General features: G+C 36.7%; 1 protein-coding gene across 1 annotated transcript in view; it reads left to right on the top strand.

Moving 5' to 3' along the window:
- ARHGAP15 (Rho GTPase activating protein 15) overlaps positions 1–18,295 on the top strand; it is a 678,501-nt gene that overhangs the window by 18,548 nt on the left and 641,658 nt on the right. Inside the window, exon 2 of the mRNA XM_061135692.1 lies at positions 13,797–13,975. Coding sequence (XP_060991675.1) covers positions 13,811–13,975 — 165 coding nt within the window. The 5' untranslated portion in view covers positions 13,797–13,810. The remainder of the gene's footprint in view (positions 1–13,796; positions 13,976–18,295) is intronic.

The following is an 18,295-nucleotide window of genomic DNA, read 5'->3' as shown; positions in this document are numbered from 1 at the left end:
TGTGATTATATAAGAGCCTTTAGTTAAGCAGCCTAGAAATGATACAATTTAAGATATATAATAATGGAGGATACTATAGTATCTTCAAAGACTAGCATTGAAAATCCAAATTCAAAAACTTAATTTAAATAATGTGGACTGCTAAAAATTTTTACTATTTTGATATTCTTGACTTCATGAAAGAAAGCTTTACTGTCTCCAAATTTCAGATTAAATTTGAATGAAAACAGCAATATTTTGTGGAATCTGTTTTGTTCTCACACTAAATATCTTTTGATGTTTAACAAAGAAGAGAATGGTTTTCGAAATGTTCAGATTGATGTTGTTTTACTCAAACTTAGTACGTTTATGACATAAACAACAACAACAAAAAACACTTGAAAGTTCTACAATAGACCTAGGTTGCTTGTGGTATAAGCCGACTTGATTTTTCGTCTATGTAAAATAATTAATTTTGCAGCAAAAGTTAGGACTGGATATATGTTCTAGGTAGGTAAACATCATATTTTAATTAATCTCAAATAAGATATTCACAGTATTACTTACAAGTACCTAGGTGTCTGTGTGTCATTCTATAGATAATATATAATTAATGCTAAATCTATGTATTAAATAATATATATTTATTTAGCTACCTACTCATTTCTCTTCTCGCTATTCTCAACTATGATCCACACACCACTCCCCCAAAACACGAGCATATTCCAAAGGGAAGTTTAATTCCAGGAAACTTAATTAGAGCAAAAATATTAACAGGTATGAACCTAGTATTAACAAGTATGAACCACTGGTCTTTAAAAATTATTAGAGAAATGCAAATCAAAACCACAATGAGGTACCATTACACGCCAGTCAGGATGGCTGCTATCCAAAAGTCTACAAGCAATAAATGCTGGAGAGGGTATGGAGAAAAGGGGACCCTATTACACTGTTGGTGGGAATGCAAACTAGTACAGCCACTATGGAAAACAGTGTGGAGATTTCTTAAAAAACTGGAAATAGAACTGCCATATGACCCAGTGTGTATGCCACTTCTGGGCATACACACTGAGGAAACCAGATCTGAAAGAGACACATGCACCCCAATGTTCATCGCAGCACTGTTTATAATAGCCAGAACATGGAAGCAACCTAGATGCCCATCAGCAGATGAATGGATAAGGAAGCTGTGGTACATATACACCATGGAATATTACTCAGCCATTAAAAAGAATTCATTTGAACCAGTCCTAATGAGATGGATGAAGCTGGAGCCCCTTATACAGAGTGAAGTAAGCCAGAAAGATAAAGAACATTACAGCATACTAACACATATATATGGAATTTAGAAAGATGGTAACGATAACCCTATATGCAAAACAGAAAAAGAGGCACAGAAATACAGAACAGACTTTTGAACTCTGTGGGGGAATGTGAGGGTGGGATATTTCAAAAGAACAGCATGTATACTATCTATGGTGAAACAGATCACCAGCCCAGGTGGGATGCATGAGACAAGTGCTCCGGCCTGGTGCACTGGGAAGACCCAGAGGAATCGGGTGGAGAGGGAGGTGGGAGGGGGGATCGGGATTGGGAATACATGTAAATCCATGGCTGATTCATATCAATGTATGACAAAACCCACTGGAAAAAAAAAAAAAAAGATACTGTAGTAATTCTAACAATTTTAGGACAATGAAAATGTGAAGTAAAAAAAAACTATATAATTCTGTCAATGTTTCTCATCAAAGTTCTGTGTGCATATGAATCACTAAGGGTGGTGGCCAAACATGTTCTTTCTCAGGCTCATCCTCAGTCCTGCTAAATGGGAATATCTTGGGAAGGTACGGTGAAATATGCATGTCTATGAAGCTTCTCACACTGATCCTCGAGAATCACTGCTCTATAGCTGTCAGCTATCTTCTTTCTCACTACTAGAGTCTTTTTTTTTTTTTTTTTTTTGTCATTTTTAGCTGAAGTTGAGTTATTTCTGACCCTGCCTCCCAAGGGAACGCTTAATGTAGGGGATCTTTAACTAATTCCAGTGAAATGGAGTTCTGTGAGTTTAATAATAAATTGTAACAAGTGATTATGGCTTTTAGTCTGCACTTAAGATACACAAATCAAATATGTTACCACCTTGTTTACAAGTCCCAGTGCCTCGAAGTCACACCTTCTTCATTAAGCATTGTTTTGTCCCTGACTACAACATCCTATACTGGAAAACTGGTCATTCATTGCCTCATTCTCTTGCTAAAATTAAAACCCCACCTCTCTACTAACAGTCTCCTATGTAGGTAATCGAGCTAGCCCTGAACAAATACCCAATGTTCAGAACTCTGTAACAAACTTCCTAGCTGATAAAAATCTGCAAATCTGAACTTCTGAGGATTGCTCCTCTAAGAATGGGTATTTTTTCCTACTTGTTAAATAAAGCTTTTTATTCAACTTGTATCCCCAGTTACCAAGTATTTACCAAGACTGTAACCAGATAGTTATGTAATTATTAGACTCAATGGCACCTACTGTCGATACCTGTGGATTAGAGAGCTCTCCAGCATCTGTTCCCTTCAGATGTAGAGCCAGGTCCCAGGTCCTTTTTCACCTAGATAAATCACAAGAGATGACAGTTCCTTCTAATTAAAATTATATATATATATGTGTGTGTGTGTGTGTGTGTGTGTGTGTGTGTGTAAATATATGTGCTAAGTTGCTTCAGTTGTGTCCGACTCTGTGTGACCCTATGGACTGCAGCCTGCCAGGCTCCTCTGTCCATGGGATTCTCCAGGCAAGAATACTGGAGTGGCTTGCCATTTCCTTCTCCAATATATATATAAGTTATTTATATAGAAAGAACATTATCCTACCTCACACCAAACAGCAATTATTTACAAAAGGATCACAGTTCTAAAAAGAAGTTTAAACACCGAAGCTTTTTAGAGGAAAATACATGGTCTTTGTAGCCTTGGATTAGGCAAGGATTTCTTAAGAGGACCAAAAAAGCACTAATCACAAAATTAGATAAATGATACATTGGATATATTAAAGCTAAGCCTCTACTAATGAAAAGATAAGTGAGTAAAAAGCAACCTACAAATAAAAGAAAAAAATCACTATTGCAAGAGATATACTAAAAAAAACTTGTATCCAGGATATAAAAACAGCTCCTACAAATCAGTAAGAAAAGGACAAGTTTGCACAGATATTTCCAAAGAATATCAAATAGCAATCAGCTACACAAATGAAATTTTGAGTGAAATAAGCCCAGAAATAAAAAGTATATATTCTAGGTTTCTGTTATATATAAGTTCAAAAATAGACAAAACTTAAGAAGATAGAATGATGGTTATCATTGATGGGGTTGGGGGTGGACAGTGACTGGAAGGGAGCTTCAGAGGGCTTTTGGAGTGCTGTTGATCTTGAGTTTCTCAGCTTGGGTGTGGTTACATGAGTGTGCATTCAGTTTGTGACAATTCATGTTACACAAACACAGGCATACACACACACACAAACACACACAATAAAACGATTTAAAATGTATTTTATGCATATGTTATTGAGCAAGAAAAAAACCATTTTTAAATGCATTTAAAAAGTTATTCTGAAATATTTATATCTTAATGGTGCTATCATTGTCACAGCGATGGACCATATTACTGTCCCATTCTCAGACATGTCCCTTTGGCACTGAAATCCAATTCAATCAATTCAGAGTTTGAAGACATGAGCATTAGGGAAAGACTAATAGGATACAATAACAAATTTGCTAAATAAAACAAATGTCAGCCACATTTTACTACTGTCGATTACTGACTCTCGTTAATTACTGTTGAACACTAATTATGCAATATGCAGCTTCCCCATATTTTAACTTGGGTGGGCCAGGATGAAGATAGAGGGAGCCTAGTGTACTGCAATCAACGTGTGATTAGATTTCGTCTGCTTGATAAAAGGGCTTCGCAACTGAGTCATGTCCTTTAGGAAATAAATGCTATAGGACATGAAATTCCAGGAAAAAACAATCACAGGTTGAAATGCGTATTTTTGCACTTGATACACTTCCAACAAAGATCAGAGAGTCAGGCCTGTCCCAGAGAATGAGACAGCTTGTTTTGCCAGTTTTTTAATTCTGTGACTGCCAAACAACTTGTTGTAGAGCGGATGCTTTCTCCTTAAGTGACATTTCATCATCCACTGCCCTAAGATAGTCACCCTGTTTTCCCTTAATTGATACTTGTACGCAAGAGGCGGAAAATGGCTCAGCATTTCTTGCTAGATTAGGTCAAAACTGACAGAGGAAGCAGAGAGAAGATTGCATTACTTATACCCCTTATGATTTTCTTCTGTATCTAAGGAGATTGCCATTTCATAAAATTTCTTTTGCTGCCTGAATATCACAATAACACAATAACACAAGCATTTAGTTCCTATTTGCTTTTCTTCTCTCTCTCTCTTTTTTTTAACTGCTTACCTGATCACAGGTGGGAAATTCATAAACAGTTCCACTAACTCTTAACTTTATTTTTCTTCGTCCTTAATAAGATGTAATTGTGTCCTTGGGCCTCTCTTCTTTAAATGCTTCATTTTGTCTTTTCTATGGCGCCTTTATTTTTTTCTTCATTTGATTTATAACCAGAAGCATTAAACCTGCCCCTGAAAGTTCAAAGTGAGGTTCCTGAAGGTTTTTTGATTTTGTTTTTCCCGGATTGTGGGGGATTCTTATCATAAGATTAATGTTTACAAATAGATGTGGTGGTATTTATTCTGATTCAAAGTTAATTAAGAAGCATCCCATGAAAATGCTGCTGTTCATTGGGCAACCTCGGTGACTGGGGATCCATTCTTCTGGGTCTCTTTTCACCAAGTCTTTTGGAAAGAGATTATGTCTTTAACAAAGTCATCAACAGGTCCCAGAATCTATAAGACAAGCCCACATTCTTTAACAGAGCAGTTGTGTTTCTGTGCATGTATGCTAAGTTGCTTCCATTATGTTCAACTCTTTACAACCATATGAACTGTAGACTGCCAGGCTCGTCTGTCCATAGGATTCTCCAGGCAAGAATACTGTAGTGGGCTGCCATGCTCTCCTCCTGAGGATCTTCCCGACCCAGAGATCAAACCCGAGCCTTATGTCTCCTGCACTGGCAGGTGGGTTCTTTACCTCTGGCATCACCTAGGAAGCCCCACGGTCGTCCTAATCCAGCTCTAATCCACTGTCTGTATCTGGCTTTCCAAACTATCCAGTCCCCTCTATTATGTGTTGTAGATGTTCACTTTGCTTTTCCTTGAATTTTTTTACCTCAGCCTGCACTGCTCTTGAAATCCCTTCTCTGCCTTTTAAATCCTGTTTACATACAGTTTCAAGTGTATCAAATGGTATCAATTTCACCATCACCGGAAATTGCCCTCAGACCCATTCTCTATTGCACTCTAATCAGACTCCATTGTAAGTAAGCATGTGTATGTCCAACTCTACTCCAGAATTTTTAATAATTTTTGTAGAAACTGTGGGACCTAGCAAGTCTGTTTCTCAGGGTAGAGGCTCAATGGTTATTTGAAATATAAAATATGTTGCATTTCTCTCAGTAGGATGGAGACGAGTGGGCTAAGGTGCCCGGGGAGTGAGCACTAGCAGCATGATACTAAGGTTGCCTACCATAGTTTCGTTCAGTACTTATTCTACTAAAACACATTTTATATTTTGCTTGTCATTTTCGCCATTCAGTATACCCATGTGCAAAGAGAATAACTGTATTACCATTTATCCATGAAGCTGACTGCCTGACTTTGTCAGTAAATGCAGCACATCACCCAGATTTCTTGTTATAAGTTAACTAAATGCAAAGCCTTATTATAACATTTCCTATATGTAATACCTGTCCAGTCAAAGACAGTGTTACCCAATGGTGTGGCTATGGTCAAATTCCTTTACTGTGATCTTCCTTTCTCATTATATTTGACATTTTTGAAACTGAGTTTTATTGCACTTGCTCTGCTTGTGAAAATGGTCTGGGGAAATTAGACTTAATAGAGATGTAGAAGCCACAGGGGGAAAAAAAAAAGAGAAAAGGAAAGCAAACTCGAAGGAAAGTGAAATTAAAATGTTATTTTGGTAAATGGCTGCTCTGGTGGAGATGACAAACAATCAAAATGCAAGTTAATTACTGACCTATCAGGAAAGTGTAGCATGGAGGTTGTGCCATACGTTACTGCCGGAGCAACCACAGCCACAAGTCATTTCCACAGGGGAACAAACAGGCTCTGCTTTACCACAGATCAACAGAAGATCTTTCTGGGGGACAGAAATGAGTTTCTCACAGATACAATGTCTCTCTGTAGAGTTTCCACACACTGTTAGTAACCTGGAGAAAGCTCTTCCTACACATTCCGGAAAAGGAATGGGGTCATATTGCCACAGGAGTTCCTGTGTGTTAAGGCAGAGAGAACCTTGGCTTTTGGTGGTTGTGGTGACCATTCAGCTCACTGCTACACAGTGGAAACCCAAGCTGACACCCAAGGAATGGGAAAACACTGGGGCACACGCAGAACTTAGCTCTGAGATACTTCTCCTCACTAAGTCTTTAGTGGGAATCCATGTCAGGCAAGAGAGTCCTTCCATGTAGAGAAAAAATATCAAGCACCCAAAGAAAATGGAAACTTGAGGGAGACTTTCTCTATTGTTAGAACACAGAACCCTGCTAAATCCCAAGATGGTCATAAATGTGGTCATTTTTTTTAATAGAAACAGAATGTTTATCTGAAATGGAAATAGGCTAATGTTCATATTTTTAAAATTTTGTATGATTTTCCAAATATACTTTAATGTTGGCTTCAAAGGGTATGAAAAGCATTGCTTATTTGCAGCCTCTAACTTACCGTGAAATATCCTTATTCATTGGTCCTTACCCACTGGCCAGAGTAAGTTATATATATTCTTTTTAAAATAAGAAATAAATTTGATCAGAAGCATTTCTATTGGTAATGCTTTCCTGGGCTATGTACTCTGGCCTTAACTAGGTTCCATATTTATTTTCCATTTCTGTATTCTGCAAACATTTATTAAGTCTTTATGGTTTTGTCAGGAAGCACAGGGACGTAAATGGTGAAAGACTTACATGATCTATACTTAATATGGGTGCTCTACGATCATTTTATCCACCAGATCTCCATCAGATTTCCTTTGGAATTCTTGTTACCTTATTTTTCCAGACACAGTTTCCACCTGATCTGGGGGTCTGTGACCAAGGCAAGGATGTTTGGAGATGCAGCACTTGAGATCTGCCCTGGGACTACTTTGAACAGGCTGGGATACTTTGGGGGAAGAACCATCAATATCCTTCAACTTTAATTTTCTCTGCTCTGTGGCACGGAAATAATTTCATAGTGTCCATTCAGTTTCTCCTAACTCAAATAATTCTTAATATGCTTTTATTTTAATGTTTCTGATGGGAAAGAGATGTCAAAAATAAACTTTCTAACTCAAAAGGGCATGCTACTCAGACTTAATGTAATTAACAGAGTGCAACAGATAATTGACAGAGCAGCTATGAAATCTGGAATTAGATGAAATATCACATTCATTCCTGTTTAGGTATTTGCAGTGTGAGTGGGAAAATCAGACCCAAAATATCACTGAGCCAAGTCTGTTGAGCAGAGCCAAAGTTTGTGGGGCTCTTAAGAAGTGCATTCTCATCACTGTTTCCTGTTTTTTAAACAATATTGAAAGTGGAACTAGTGTAATATCACAGGCTATTCTTGCTCTTCTCTTGGTACATATAAAATCAGGAAGTCTAGAGAAATTATGAAGGCAGCCTTAAGTGATTTACATTTAAATTTCTAACTCAAGGATGTTTATTTGGACAGTTTTGTAAAATAAAATTCACATTTTAAACACATGCAAAGTGAACTAATTCTTCAATATTTTCCTTAGGCATCCACCATGCTTCTGTGTGCCTCCTGTAAGAATATAAATGCATTAGTCTTCATTTTTTTCGAATAGAATTTAATAACAGTGATGATGATGATGATGATGATAAGATGTCATAGAAGGAACACAGGAAATACTGAATAAGCATGTAGATAACATGAAACAAACTTAATATGATATATAGTTAGCAGAATGCTTGATGTTCTAAAACTGTATAGAAATAAGCATAGAAAAGGGCTTCCCAGGTGGAGCTAGTATAAAGAACCCGCATACCAATGCAGGAGACAAAAGAGATACAGGTGCAGTCCCTGGGTTGGGAAGATCCCCTGGAGGAGGACATGGCAATCCACTCCAGTATTCTTGCCTGGAGAATCCCATGGACAGAGGAGCCTGGCAGGCTATGGTCCACGGGGTCGCAAAGAGTTAGACACGACTGAAGTGACTTAGCACACATGCACAAGCCTAGAAAAATATTGTTGATTTTACAATATACTCTACCAAATCTAGAAACTTGAGTGTCAGTGAGAAATGAAAATACAGGTGGAACAACAGAGTATGATTTCAAAACCCTATGCATATTCTTGGAATCATAACATAAAAAGACTCACTGATTAGAGCTCTTCATTGTCTCTCTTAACACATCCTGAAATTAATACTTCCAGGTTCCTGGAATTATATTCTTCCCCTGATGCTGGAAGCAAGTCATGATGGACCCAGGGGTTTGAGGGTTTCTTTCAACTCATAGTTGGGCAGACTTTATAATGGAGTTTGTTCCCCTAGAAACTTATTTCATAAAGACTCAAAAATTAGAGTACCATGGCAGGCCATCACATCCCACAACTCCAGGAGACACCATTTACTAGAATACAATCCTGATCTCCTATCCTTAGTCACAAATGCTGCCTGCTTCTACATTACTTAAGAACACACACGAAGTGGAATAACCAAAGCTCTTCTACTATAAGATGTGTTCCCATGTAGCCAGAAGAGTTTCCAGTGTGAGACTCAGGTAAATGGTTCCTGTGAGTTAATGTGAAATCTGACTAATCATTTATGGTATTGTGCTAATTGCTATAATCACTCCTCTCCCATATATACATCTAAGTGATTCACTGAGCAGATGGATTAAGTAAAAAATGTAAGTAAGAATTGATGATGGCATTTCAGAAATATTGACCTTGTGGTTGAGATGGGGCCTAAGTAGATGGGAGGGCTTTGGCAGTCAAAATGTTAAAAGGATCATAGTGTTCAAGATAGAGGAAAAAGAATATTAGGGTGTGGGCAAGGGGAAAATGGGAAAGTTGAAGGAGTCTAAAGAGAAAGAACTGTAAGTGGGATCTGAATATGACTTGCAAAATTTGGTGTAAAACAGCCTTATCCACTTGGTGTGAGAGGTTTCTAACAGGATGAAAAAGAATAAATCACCTCTGAACCCACAGAGTACAACAGTTAGAAGTTTCACAGCCACCAGTGCAACTGTCATTTCTGGCAATTTTATTTCCTTCCTCCTCTGTCCTCCCCCTTCCTCAGTTCCTGCTGAGGGTGAGGGGTCCTGCTTCCCTCTGTCTTGCACTCAATTCATCCGTACAAGATGTTTGTGTATTATGCCAAGGAAAGCCCTCTTCCCAAATTCTCTTCCTCAGAGTGTCTAGAATACCTTGCCTCCTATAGCACTGCTTGGCTTAGGAGGGTTGAGGCTTTCAGTTAATCCTTCAGCCTGATGAGAGGACAGCAAGATAATCAGACTTACCCACATGGAGACTAAATGCTATTTCCTTCATGAAATCCAGCACTTGTCTTTTCCTTCAGCTTCTTGGTACTGTAGTTTTTCTTCATAACACATGTCAAAATTTACCTTATAATTTTGCAATTATTTGCATACCTCTGCACTACCAAGCCCTTTGCCCAAAATGCCCAACTGGTCTTAATTTAGCTCCAGCATTGGCTGGTCTTCTTTTGCAGACTTTCTATCTCCACACCTCACCATTCCACCAGAGTCTAATGCCATTGCTGCTCTTCCCACCTGGGTACAACTCTTTTCTCATTTAATTTGATTTATTTATTTAGCACACTCACTGAACTACTATAAAGCACTTGGTTGAAGCAAACAAAAAACAAAAACACAAAAAAGAACCTCTACTGTAGTGTCTGTCACTTAGGAAAGTCTCAATAAACCTTAAGTAGGTAATTTATTTTCTTTGGGGAAGAGGAAGTTTGTGTCACTTTCTGTATTCTTCTTAGAGCAACATGAAACCACCGTATTACAAATATGAGAATAACTATGAATAGTATCAAGGGAATACCTTTGTAAAACAAAATACAGAAGATGTTGAATAAAGAGAAAAAAATAAGAGTGCAATGTGTTTTCAACAAAATATGAACTGAGGTCAGTTGGGAAAGGAAGTGATAGCTAGAGGAAAGAGTGAGAGAAGAGAAATAACATTAACCAGTGTAGGGGGAAAGCAGCTTAAAGAAAGATCTAAAGTAGGAATTTTGAAATTCCTTCCTGCAGATTGTCCCCTAGAAAACAGGTGGGGAAGCCAGATAAGAGTCTTTTTAAAGAAATCCAGCCTGTTGACGGAAACCCATCCCCAAACAAATTATGGGTTAATTGTGAAATCAATACAAGAATGCAGATGTTGATTTGATGCTGAAATGTGTGCAGTCTGAGGAAGCAACATTTCCTATAAATGGCACATGGTGAGGCTATATAAATTCAGTGGCTTCACGCTTTTGATCAGAAGATAGTGGCTTTAGCCAGAGTATGTCCCTCACCAGTGTGACAAGCACACTATCTTTGGAGTACAAATCCAATGAATAATGTGGAAGATCAAGCCTTGAATGAACTCCAAGGAGAATCCAGATTCTTTTAGAAAAGATTTATGTGTTTAATCCTTGATTCTCCTCAAGCATCATCCACATCCCTTGGGCATTAGATCATACCAAAGCATTTACATTGCTGCCTATTTGCCTGAAACTTTGGAGCTCTGTAAGTCTGCTGTAGTACTTCTCCAGCTCCCAGCTCCCAGCACAGCGGTATCGGAAGTGAAAAGGATGGTGCAGATCATAGCGGTACTCTTGGCTGATCATGCACCCTCACTCTGAGTTTTCTTCCAAAGATAGAACAAGGGGCCATGGACCTGTTCAAGGTCATGAAGGTGGACATTAGAGACTGCTGCCACTATAAGTCATCATGAGTTCTTTTTATGCAACTAGTCTAATTATAATGAATCCAAGGTCTCCATCACAGTCACAGTGCCTAGATTCTCATTGGTTCATTCATAATTACTTCATTCACTGAAACTCTGAAAAAAAATCATGCTTTTATTAGTAGCACTTTATCAATGTAAAAAATCCATAGATTTGCTTTATTTTGAAATAACATCTTCTTGGCTATGAAAAATTGATGGCCTTGATAATAAATAATACACAGAATAAAACCAAAAATGTATTATCCTGTACTGGGGTATATGGAAAAATAACTATTCATATCATCTGCCTTTGATTGCATTTACTTTTTAAAACACACTGATATATTTAACCTTCTATATCTTATTCTAGTTATATATAGAGGTAAGTTCCCTTATGCATACATTACTGGTCAGATTCGATCAATTAAAAAATTCTATTAAATGTAGTTCTAATCATATTTCTATGGAATAGTGAGGATAAGACTTCCTTATTTTATTACTTCAAAGTTGTATTTCCAATGTTGTTGAAAGAGTCTTTTTATTCTCAATTAAATAAGTTTTTAAAATATGTCACTCATAGGATTATGAAAATGAATATATTTTAAATAAATGAAAATAAAATAAGTAGAAAAATAATTTGGTTCAGGAATTCTTAATACAACTATCCTGTAAACAACTTAGTTGAGACTTTCCCGGTAGCTCAGACAGTAAAAAATTCACCTTCAATGCAGGAGACCCAGTTTCAATCCCTGGATCAGGAAGATCCCCTGGAGAAGTTAGATATTACTAAAGTACAATGAAGTGCAGTTGTTTAAAGTGTACAATTTGATCATTTTTAATACTTGTATATCGTTGTTAAACGATCATCACAATCAAGATAACAAATACATCCATCACCCCCAAAAAGTTCTTTGTATCCAGAGTCTACCCTGTCCCTAGACAATCTTTGTTTTGTCTGTTTACTTTGTTAGTTTGTATTTTCAAAAATATTGTATAAGTGAAATCATAAGTACTCAATGAGAACTTTTTAGGGAGAGGGCTTGGAAGTTTGCAATTCATCCATGTAGTTGCATGCATCAGTAGTCCATTTTTTATTGTTGAGTTATATCATGTAGATAAACCAGAATTTTTCTATCAATTCATCTGTTGGTGGACTTATGGGTCGTTTTTGGGGTTTTTTTTAGTGAGGGGGTAAAATAAATATTCCACTTCTTTGTGTTCACTGTCCTTAAGAAAATTTTTAGTCCTTCCAATGCTCATTTTTCTCCTCTATAAAAACATGAGTATAATGTGAATATCATAGGAGCTTTGTAAGAATTAAACCAGCTAAATGCCTGGCACATAGTAGATACTCAATAAATATTAACTTTCTTTGAATTGTCACTCAGTTGCCTAATTGGTATCCATTTTTCCTGATACCACTTTTCCTCCCATTAAAATGCTTTTATTTTTTCCTAATTATTTTCATGTCCACTCAACCAGAACATTGCCACAATTCTAGCCCGGTTGTCTGTCCAACCAATGTAGAGGTACCAATACAATTAGCTCCTTAAAATATAATTCTTCTTTAGGATTATATTGACTTCTAAAACTGACTGATGACAGTTTTTTCTAATGTTGTACCCACTTGACCAGGTTAGCGCTGAAGCATCTATATCGGTGAGAGATGGAGGCAACACTCAGGCTAGAAACGGGTCTGTTTCTAGAAACTTAGAAGCTATATTTGCATTGCAAATGTTCTATTTTAAATGAGTGGATGTATTCATTTGAGGAACTTGTGGGCAGGAGCAGCTGAAAAGGATTATGTATTTGGGAAGCAACTAAAAGCCCTCTTGGTCCACCCACCCAATTTATTTTCTTTGTTTTCTTTTTCTGAAGTATTCTTGTTTCATAGCCACTCCTTTAAAATTTGCCCACGCTGGATTTTCCTGGCTGAAGCAGACTCCTTCCAACAAAATAAATGTAAATAAATAAATAAACAGTGTTGTTGTGTTGATTTTCTCTTTCTTCATAAATATTATATCCAATAAGTTATTAATACTAAATCTAGTTCAGTTGGCAGATGGCAGTGGACAAAGGAATTTTAATTTTTCCCTGTGGATATTCCAAGTAGAGGTGGGGGCTAGGACTCTGAACCAGGCTAATGAGGCCAAGCCAACATATTTGATAGTCAGTGGGACCAGCTTGGTTTGCTCTAAAGCCAATTTTATACACTTAAATTTGATCTTATTCACAGTTTTTTGGTGTTTTTTTTCCCCACTAAAAAAAAGTTGCCAGTAATGGTATCTCAAAGTGGTGTGGGATGGGGTGGCTAACAGATCAAAGACATTGTGAATGAAAAAAGCATATACCCTGAAGATGCTTAGTTGGCAATAGCATTTCTATATAAGGGAGATCATATTGTATTGTCAATAGGTGTTTCTTAATCAAATTAAGGAACTACACAGAATTTGAGTGTATTATATATGAATTGAAATCCTCTGGCATGCATACAGTCGGAATATAGAGGTCCCAACTGATAAAAAACAAACAAAAAAACACACTGCAAAGTAACTAACTTCTTCTTCACCACTCAAAGAGGCAGAGACTTTATGCCATTTTTGTACCTTAATGATGAATAGAGATGTCCACTCCACCAAGAGTTTTTCATAGAAAATTATGTATATTTAGAATAATATAATGCTTTTATATTTTATCAGGATAACACTGTAATATGCAGAAAACTACAAATTCTGATACCCCTGTGGAAACACTGAATCCCACGCGCCAAGGCACTGGAGCTGTGCAAATGAGAATCAAAAATGCCAACAGCCACCATGACAGGCTGAGCCAAAGTAAATCTATGATCCTTACCGACGTTGGGAAGGTCACTGAACCTGTAAGTCAGATACCCCAAGTTCCCTGATATAGAATTTTATAAAAAGTAAAAAGAGGGAGGGGGGCTAATTAGCCTTGTTTTATTTGTTTTTCTAATGTGCATGAGAAAACTGTTTTTGCAATGCATTTTGTCTTGCCTACTTATAATCATAATAATATCCCCAGTTGCAAAAGAAGAGCTGGGCTTAATCCAGAGTGATAAAGTGGATTTGGAACTAGACCGAAGAGCACCTTTGACTCATTTTAAGGGCCTCCACTATCATGCTTCAGTGTCATAAAAATAATGAGGTTATGCTAGCATGTGGTGTTTGTACTTCCAAATACAGTACATCACTTTGAAGAGCCAGAGGCTAAAATTAGCTAAGAATAAACTGAGAAAAAATATATTTTTTAAATGTGAAAATCTCTTCCTTAAAAATCTTCCAACAATATATGATATTGGAAATTTCAGTCTGATTTGGAATGAGTTTGAGCAGTGGAAATGGTGTGGCAATTTAAGGTTTGGAGAGGAAGCCATTTTGTCTCCATAATGTGTCATTAGGAAGATTTGAAATAAAATAGTTAGAGATGAACTCTACTGCCAATTGTGTCCCTGCCCCTGCACTCATCCTGAGCCACTAAACATACTGATTGCAATGAGTCTCCTCTGGTTAATTTTCTTCCATAATGGTGGTAACTTGCAGCTGAGGCCATAGGATGTTACAAAATTATTTATGCAATGTTAGCCACTGTTTTGGACCCCGGATCTGTTTTGTTGCTCACAGTGAGAGCAAGAGCAAGAGATAGGTTAGCTGGGGATAGCCTGTGAGTCCCAGTCACCCTGCAGTAACATGTGAGCTATTAATTGAGTGTTCTGTTAATATCATAGGGGCCTATGAAATATTCAGCTCCCTAACTGAGTTATTAAATGAGATCAACTTGCTGAGTAGCATGTTACTGATTATATTTATTCCCTGTTTTTCACTTGAATTTCAAGTGCAAAATTAACCCACCACAATTTCAGGAGCCTGAGGAATGTATGATTGTAACTATTCTTTCTGCAGGTATTATAGACAGATTTAGCATGAGGAAGCCAGTGATTATGTTTTGGAAGTGAGAAATATATCCCTAGACAAGGTTCTGAAAGAAACATTTTTCTTTCTTTCTTTTCTCATTTAAAAGTATTGTCTGCTGGGAGGCACAACACAGTCAGCCTGACTTTGAAACCTGCTAAACCGTTCCTCAACCATGAACTTGAGACAGTGGTTAGAGTAAATTATTGGAATCTCTATAATGTATTATCAGTAAGAACTGTACCTTTGAAAAAGTTTAAAAGTTAAGTATATTTAATGATGCCTAACATATTTTATTGGCTGTGTTTAACAAAAGGCACTATGCCGCAGTTGTTTTTGACAAGCATGAAAACATCACAGCATGAGACTGCAAAAGGAATTATGGAGAGAAATTACAAGTGATCCATCTCTCAATGAATTATCCACCTCAATAGCCCGCAGAACTCAGCTACCAATTAACACCTACTTTATTACATGTTGGGATGTACTTAATAACTTTCATGTGTTTATGCACTATTACCTTGACTGATGCCTCTTGTACAATTAGGCATAATTGGCATATCAATATGCAAAAGTTAAAAGGATTAACCCTCTTAAAACTAATGAGCATTTCTGTATCCAGCTGCTAAATGAGACAAAATTAGCATTTTTCACTTTTGGGCAGGATTTTATCATGCAGTTTCTCATTGTTGATATTACCTTGTTACATAACTTTAGTTTGGGGGGTTGTATGCTGGACTGCTGGAGAATCAGAGTTTTCCAAAGTTAAATTAGCTATAATTATCCCAGCTTTTGTTTCCGCATTCTTAGCCTCGGCAATATGTATTCCTCGATAAGGAACAAAAATAAAAGTTACTTTTGGTTATGTGTGCTCAGTGCATAATTATATAAAAGGGGTATTTTAGTGAGGATATGTCATTTCACCAAGAAAACTTGGCTCAGAGATACTGTATTGAAAGCTTGCCATGGCACTAATTTTCTTTCTGTCTCAGTTCTTTTCATCTCTTTTTTCCATGCACAATTTTCTGACTAGATACTGACAGAATGTAAAGTATTTTGGCATATTTATTCAAACAAGCCTGTTAAAGATATCTGCTCAAGCTAAACTAAGAACTTGATTTTTCAGAAGTTGGAAGTTGGGGTAAGGTCAAGGAACTTAGGAAAAGTGGGCGAAGATATACACTAAAATGTGTGCAGAAGTTCACACGTAGCATGATTTTCTGTAACAGAGACAAATACATTTAATCTGTACAGAAAAAAATTGAGTATTTAGAAACTGTATATGTATTATGTGCCCTATTTCATATATTTGACATATGTATACTATTCGTTACTGGCACACCAATTATGCAAATTAACAAGGACTTAGAGTATATAATAATACAATCTGATATTACATTACTATGATTTAACTTATTATAAAAATGATAGTAATTCTAGGGTCAGATTTATTATGTAATTTTGTCATTAATTTATAAAGTCCTCTTTTTAAATTTGATTAATTAAAGTGTGTGTAGTAAGACTGTAAACTCAGAACATAATATAAAACTCTCATATATATGTCATAAGAGCCTATGTCCTTGATGTATTAAATCGAGGAGTATTTGAAATGCCAGTATAAACGTTTATGCAACCCTAAACTCTGCAAACACAGGTGAATTTACTTGTTGAATTAAAAGTTTCTATTGCCTAAATGCTGCAGGGAAGCATTCCAGTAAAACAGGTATCAATAGTCCATTAGTATTTTATTGTTGGCATGCATCATTTTCTTTAAACACCAAAAAATCATTTTTATGTGGTTCATAAGATTGACGCCTTTTCAAAATTCAAAGAGGCCACTTTGCTTTCTAAGAAATGTTGGCGAGATGGAAAGTTTGGACATGGAATGACACGGTTAGTAAGAAAATTGCGTATCTGTGAGAATGATCTGGAGGTCTTGGTTTGGTGGGGAGGGAACGCTCTTTGGTCTCAGTGATTTGTTATCTCCCCGCCCCCTGCCCCAAGCACCAGAGACCTCTTAAAGGTGGACTGATGGTTTACCCGAAGGTGCTAAATACAGAAGCAGAAGGCTGAGTGAGCGTAAACAGGGGCAAGTAAAGTGTGGGGCGAAAAAGGCTAATGTGCAATCCAGCGAATACCTAATACAAAAGGTTTAATGTGACTTTGATGTTATTTGTAAGAGGGATGCCCAGCCTACTAGACAGCTTGAAAATAGATATTAATGAAGAATTTAAATAGCCCAAGTCAGGAAACCGCAGACATAGGATTTGCAGGCAGGAGCAGTTCTGGCATTTAATACTGGTGTCTTAAGCAGCATCATGTATGAATATTCACCATTTCCAGCTTGTAAACCCCACAGAAGTGCATCACTCCATTCATAGCCATCATAGACAGGAAAATGTTTTATTTTTATTAGTGTTCAGATAAAGACTTAGATCAAGCCATTTCTAAACATTAACATACAAGATTCCTTGTTCTGTTAACAGACAGTGTTCCTTCATTTTTCCTTTCAATATATTATAAGGGAAAAAAAGGAAACAATTTTCCTTTGTTTCTTACTTCTGTGATTATAGGATACTTGCCAAAGTTGTGGCTAGCTAAAAAGGCAGACATAAAAATTGCTACTAAAAATATAAGCCTTCTGTTTAGCAGAGATTTTGAGAAATATTATGAGGCTGTAGGACTTATCCCTGTTTACTTCAAATCAAGCTTATAGTTAGGTTTGAGGCTTTGTTTGTATAAATTGTCCTGAAGTGGATCCTGATATTCAATTAAAATGACACTAAATCACATTGAATTGATAAGACTTGGCATCTCAAACAAAGGTAATTGCCCGTATTGGTTTTATACAAAAATAGCACTGCTTGGAAAATGTGCAGCCAACACAGACTGTCAACTCCATTTATAGATCAATATGTGAAAACCATTGATCAGGCAGGCATGTATAACAGTAACACTTTGCATTTATTTGTTGTTTTTATACCACATTAAGGCTTACAGGATTATAGGCTTCCTAAATATTTTGACTTCCTCATAAATATATGATCTGTTGCATGTTAATTAAATGAGAGTCTGCAGCCATTTCTAAAATTGTTTTTAGTTTGATGATTTCCTTTTATTGCTGTGGATCGTATGATCTGAAAATGGATTAGTTTCCTTTTGCATAAAGATTATTAAAGCTTATTTTTAATGTGTCCTATTTAGTATAAGATGTGGCTGCCTTTTTGCTTTGAAAAATACAGATACAGAAAATTATTTTCTCTTAGCTT

This window comes from Dama dama, chromosome 33 (genome assembly GCF_033118175.1).
Source record: "Dama dama isolate Ldn47 chromosome 33, ASM3311817v1, whole genome shotgun sequence".
In the NCBI taxonomy this organism is placed as follows: Eukaryota; Metazoa; Chordata; class Mammalia; order Artiodactyla; family Cervidae; genus Dama; species Dama dama.
The sequence above is the reverse complement of the archived record's forward strand: the minus strand, read 5'-3'. Positions and strand labels throughout refer to the sequence as shown.